The sequence below is a fragment of the Entamoeba nuttalli genome (assembly GCF_000257125.1).
Source record: "Entamoeba nuttalli P19 unplaced genomic scaffold asmbl_8707, whole genome shotgun sequence".
NCBI lineage: Eukaryota > Evosea > Mastigamoebida > Endamoebidae > Entamoeba > Entamoeba nuttalli.
The window spans coordinates 1-4,710 of record NW_008579259.1 but is presented as its reverse complement, the minus strand read 5'-3'; the positions used below and the strand labels follow the sequence as shown (position 1 = coordinate 4,710).

The 4,710-nt window shown below is 24.4% G+C and overlaps 5 protein-coding genes across 5 annotated transcripts; 1 reads left to right on the top strand and 4 right to left on the bottom strand.

The window, feature by feature from the left end:
- Positions 1-158: 158 nt before the first annotated feature.
- On the bottom strand, positions 159-633 carry ENU1_188330 (hypothetical protein; the record flags this gene model as incomplete). Its single annotated transcript, XM_008861724.1, has 2 exons — positions 159-284; positions 334-633. 2 exons carry the CDS (start codon positions 631-633, stop codon positions 159-161), a joined length of 426 nt encoding a protein of 141 aa, XP_008859946.1.
- A 65-nt stretch (positions 634-698) lies between these two features.
- Positions 699-1,274, bottom strand: ENU1_188320 (NAF1 domain containing protein; the record flags this gene model as incomplete). The annotated part of the gene is made up of 1 exon (XM_008861723.1): positions 699-1,274. One exon carries the CDS (start codon positions 1,272-1,274, stop codon positions 699-701), a length of 576 nt encoding a protein of 191 aa, XP_008859945.1.
- A 72-nt stretch (positions 1,275-1,346) lies between these two features.
- On the top strand, positions 1,347-1,778 carry ENU1_188310 (prefoldin, alpha subunit protein; the record flags this gene model as incomplete). Its single annotated transcript, XM_008861722.1, has 1 exon — positions 1,347-1,778. One exon carries the CDS (start codon positions 1,347-1,349, stop codon positions 1,776-1,778), a length of 432 nt encoding a protein of 143 aa, XP_008859944.1.
- Positions 1,779-1,882: 104 nt separating this feature from the next.
- Positions 1,883-2,891, bottom strand: ENU1_188300 (protein phosphatase domain containing protein; the record flags this gene model as incomplete). Its single annotated transcript, XM_008861721.1, has 2 exons — positions 1,883-2,614; positions 2,661-2,891. The coding sequence occupies 2 exons, from the start codon at positions 2,889-2,891 to the stop codon at positions 1,883-1,885; spliced, it is 963 nt and encodes a 320-aa protein (XP_008859943.1).
- An 844-nt stretch (positions 2,892-3,735) lies between these two features.
- Positions 3,736-4,380, bottom strand: ENU1_188290 (hypothetical protein; the record flags this gene model as incomplete). Its single annotated transcript, XM_008861720.1, has 1 exon — positions 3,736-4,380. One exon carries the CDS (start codon positions 4,378-4,380, stop codon positions 3,736-3,738), a length of 645 nt encoding a protein of 214 aa, XP_008859942.1.
- Positions 4,381-4,710: the final 330 nt, after the last annotated feature.

Genomic DNA, 4,710 nt, shown 5'->3' with positions numbered 1-4,710 from the left:
ATATAAATTTCAAAATAAAAATAAAAATTGGAGTTTATTTTTGCAATGAGTCATTAATAAAAAATAATTTTTTTAATTCATTATTCTTTATTATAATTATTATTATTGAATTATTCAAATAATTGTTTTATAAAACATATTTAAAAATATATTCTCAATTATTTTGTTTTAGAATGTAATTGTTTTCTTAATTCTTCATAAATTGAATCTTTAATTTGTTGTTTCTTTTGTTTATTCATTAATTTTCGAGCAACTTTCTTTTCAACTTTTTTAACTTTCTCAGTCTATTTTGTAAATAATTTATTTTTATTTAATAAATAGAAATAAACAAACATCAATTGTATTATTTATTTGTATTTTTTGGTCATATTTTTTACTCATTTCTTCAATAATATCAAATTGTTCTTGTTGAGAAAGATTTTTTTTCGTTTTTTTTACTGGCTTAATACTTTCGTTTTGTTCTTCATTAAACTCGTTTTGTTGTTTGTCATTACTATCTTCATTTTCTTTTTGTTCTGTTTTTTTTTGTTTTCTTCGAGCGAATTGAGGATGTTTTCTTTTAGTTCCAACTAATTTAGGTTGAAAATGAGATGATTTACGTGTAGTATTTTTATGATTGCCTATTCGAGGCATAAGTTTTAATAATTTCTCAGTTTTAAATTTCTAATCAAACCCTTTTTTAATAACAAAAAATCCATTCAATCAAAATAATTATCTTCCATCATTGGCATTTCAACTGTTGATTTACTCTTTGCTTGTTCTTGTCTAAGTAATTTATTTTTTGCTTTCCATTCTCGTTCTTCTTCATCATCCGAAAATTCAGGTGGTTCTCCATCTCCTTCTTCACGGTCAGTTCCTTTTCTACTCACTTCGTCAACATTTACAAAATTCTTTTGAACATCTTCTACATAAACGTCTTGTCCTATGTCAGTAGTTCCATCAAAAATATAGAAAGGGTCAGTAATTTGACCAAAAATATCATCTACTTGACCAAGAAATTCTTTATCTTGTGAGTATAAAATAGTTCCATTATTAATTACTCCATAACCACCTTGAACTAAACTTTTTCCTTCAACAATTTTTACAACGGTTCCTACTTTTTTAATGAACAATGGTTTATAATTCTTATCAATTGGTATTTCAGTTGGTTCTTCTATTTTCTTTTTTCCACCAATAATTGCTCTAACTGGTGGTTCTGTAATAAGAGATCCATCAAAAGGTTGTAATTTTGGTTGATGTTCAGGTGTACAATCCATTGGAGTGATTGGTTGCATCTTTTGATATTTTGAGGGTTTATAGTTTTAAGAAAAAAAAGAAATTAATTCAAAACTAAAAATTGAGAAACAATGACTGAAAGAGAAAAAGTACATCAAGAAACTGAAGATGCTATTCACAGAGCAGATGAATTTGTTCAAACAATAGAAAGAGATATGTTATGTATTGATGATCGTATTAATGCTTTTCGTTTAAAACAACAAGGATATGAACTTCTTCTTGTTCATACTAATTCTATTCAATCAGCTGATAAAGAAACTCTTGTTAATATTGGAGAAGGTATTCATGTAAAAGCGGAATTTAATAAAAAAAATATGATGCTTGTTGGTGTTGGTTTAGGATTTTATCTTGAAGTTTCTATTAATGAGGCAAAAGAAATTGCACAAAAACAAATTGAAAGACTTGAAATGGAAATACAACATGATCTTCTTGAATTAGCAAAGAGAAAAGCAACATTAACACTAACAAATCAAGGAAAACAACTATTAGAAAAAGGATTTTAATTGATTTTTATTGTTTTTTTTTATCTAAAAGTCTAAAGAAAAATTAAAAGTAAATGCCTTTTATAATTTTTATATTTGAATTCAATGCAATAACATCTTAACATCTAAAGATCCACAACTACAACACAAATATTATCTTTGCTTCCTTCTTTGTATGCTTGATTCCTAATTGTTTGGGCACGAATTTCAATTGGTTGACCATTAGTCATTATATCACGAATTTCAAGATCAGTTAATGCATCAGTTACACCATCACTCATTACACAAATGGAAATAATATCTTCTTTTGATATTATTTTGGTAGTTGGAATAGATGTCATAGGAGGATGAAGTGATCTATCACCAATACTTCTAGTTACCATAATTTGTCCATTAACACGTTTAGTACCAAACAAATTCATTACCACACCACCATTTTTAACAATCATCTCTTCTTCTTTTGGATCAGTAGCTTTATGGTCATAAGTAATTTTTTCAATACTTTTATCTTTTCTTATTACATAAGCAGGAGAATCACCACAATTACCAACTTCAATACTATTTTGTTTAATAGCAACAATAGTAGCAGTACAACCCGCAGTTGTTTCTTTTGAAACAATATCATTTAGTGATTGGAATGTATCATTAATATTTCCATGACATGAACCATATACTTGTTTTAATTTATTTCTACATAATGTAGCTGCTTCATGCCCATTATGACCATCAAAAACTGCAAAAAGATCAGCACCTTCAATATTTGTGGCAACACAAATACGATCTTCATTATAATTTCTTCTTCCAGAAGTATGAGCGACGGCTGAAGTACATTGAGTAGAAGTTTCATAAACAGAGAGCTAAAAATGAGTATTTTAATACTAATACTTTTATAATATAACAAACATCTGAACAATTAAGGTCTTCGTCATCACTATCATACTCAGTATGGTCAATGTTATTATCAGCTAATAGTTGTGCTGTTTTTCCTTTTTCAATAAGAATTGTACTACTTTTTCTTGGTAAATGAACTTTAGCTTTTTCAGCTTGTTGACGAATAAATTCTTCTTCTGAAGAATCAGTTGAATCATCATAATCATCAAAATTATTATTGGAAGAGGAACCTTCAGAAGACATTAAAATGAACTGGAATTATTTATTCTTTTTGAAACAATTTTTTAAGACTCTTTTTTCTCTTTTTTGTATTAATTTTTAAAACTATTTATATAGTTTTTCTTTAATTCTAATGAGAATTTTAACTTTAATTATATAATTAGTATCATTAACTATCATTATTGTATAAAAAACATATTTTTTATTTTATTTTTTTTGAAATTCTTTATTTGATAATTGGATTATCTTTTTGAAAGTATTATAAAGTCATTCTGTTAACTCAACACTACAACTAATATGCTATCGACAGAACTTTTCTTATTTGTTAAGATAATTTAATTTAAAAATTCTCGTTGATTTTTCTCTATCATTCTTCATTTTTATAAAAAAATGTTATAACAAAAAAAAATAAAATGACGTTGAAAACAATTATTAAATAACCTTTTTTGTATCTTTTGTATTGATTTTAGAATTAAATATTGTGTGATTTGGTTTAAACATAAATGGAAATAATACAACCATTTAGAACTGAACTTTTTATAGTTAGATAAAGACATTAATCATTCATAGATGTAAGTTGTTTATAACATAAAATCAGAAGACGATAACTTATTTATTGATAAAAATGAAGTTTTGAGCAAAGAACATAAAAACTTGAAATCAATAAAGAAGAACTAAACTTACAAAAGATTTTTCATGAAATTATAAGAAAATTAATAAAAAAGAGAAGTGATTAATTTACGTTAATTAAAATTTTAAGAAAATAGTTTAGAGAGGAGTTATTTATAAATTTAGTTAAAGGTATAATTCCAATATTTTTTTAAATCAAAAAAAATAAAAATAAAAAATTTATAAATAAATTAAATGTTTATTTTGAATATATTTTAATTATTTGATGAATTTCTCTTAATTGTTTTAATGAAATATGTGATAAATCAATTTCAACATCAGGGTCTTTTGTGTTATAATTTAAATATGTTAAAATTTCAACTAACCCTTTTTCTTGAGTATTATTTAATTCTCTTATGATGTATTCTACCCAATATTCTCGTTCTTTTTTACCATTACAATCTGTCATTCCTAATAAATCATCAATACTTACAGTATTAGTTTTTCTCATATTTGTTAATACAGTCATATATGTTGTAAATACTTTTCTCAAATACTCATCTAATGCTTTTCTATCAGTTTTTCGTTTTTTTACTTCAATATCACAGACTGGATAATTTAGACTATTTAAATAATTGATAATTCGTTTTTGAATATCACTTAATGATTGATGATATGTTATTATTGAGTTTATAGCAAGTTCTTTAAATAAAATAAATTTATCTTCATAACTAATTTCTTTCTTTGAAAAGAAATGAGAAAGTTTAGTACTAATGATACAAAATTCTTCTTCTGCACTTTTGAATAATATATCTTTTTCATAAACGTCATTAAATAAAATTTTTATTGATGGAAACAATTCAATCAAATTGTCTATATAGATATATTTTCGTTGACTCTCCATAAATTAAATTATTTGAGTTATTTATTATAAAGTTTGTTAAGCATTTCAGCGATATCCTAGTTATTTCTTCGAAAAAATGTAACAAACAAATCCACTCTTTTCAAAAGTATATTTATTTTTCAAGCAATAAATCTTCCTTCAAATTCACTTGTTCTATTTTCCTTCATTCTTTTTATTGATTCATTACCAAATGAAAACCAATTTTCTTTTGTTTTTCTTTAAAAAACGCTGACGTGTAAACTGTTTATTCTTCAATAATGAATTGAAGTTAATTATTTTTAAATAATATAATAATTCTCAAAAAAAAAGTTTTGATTATTAAAAAAAAAA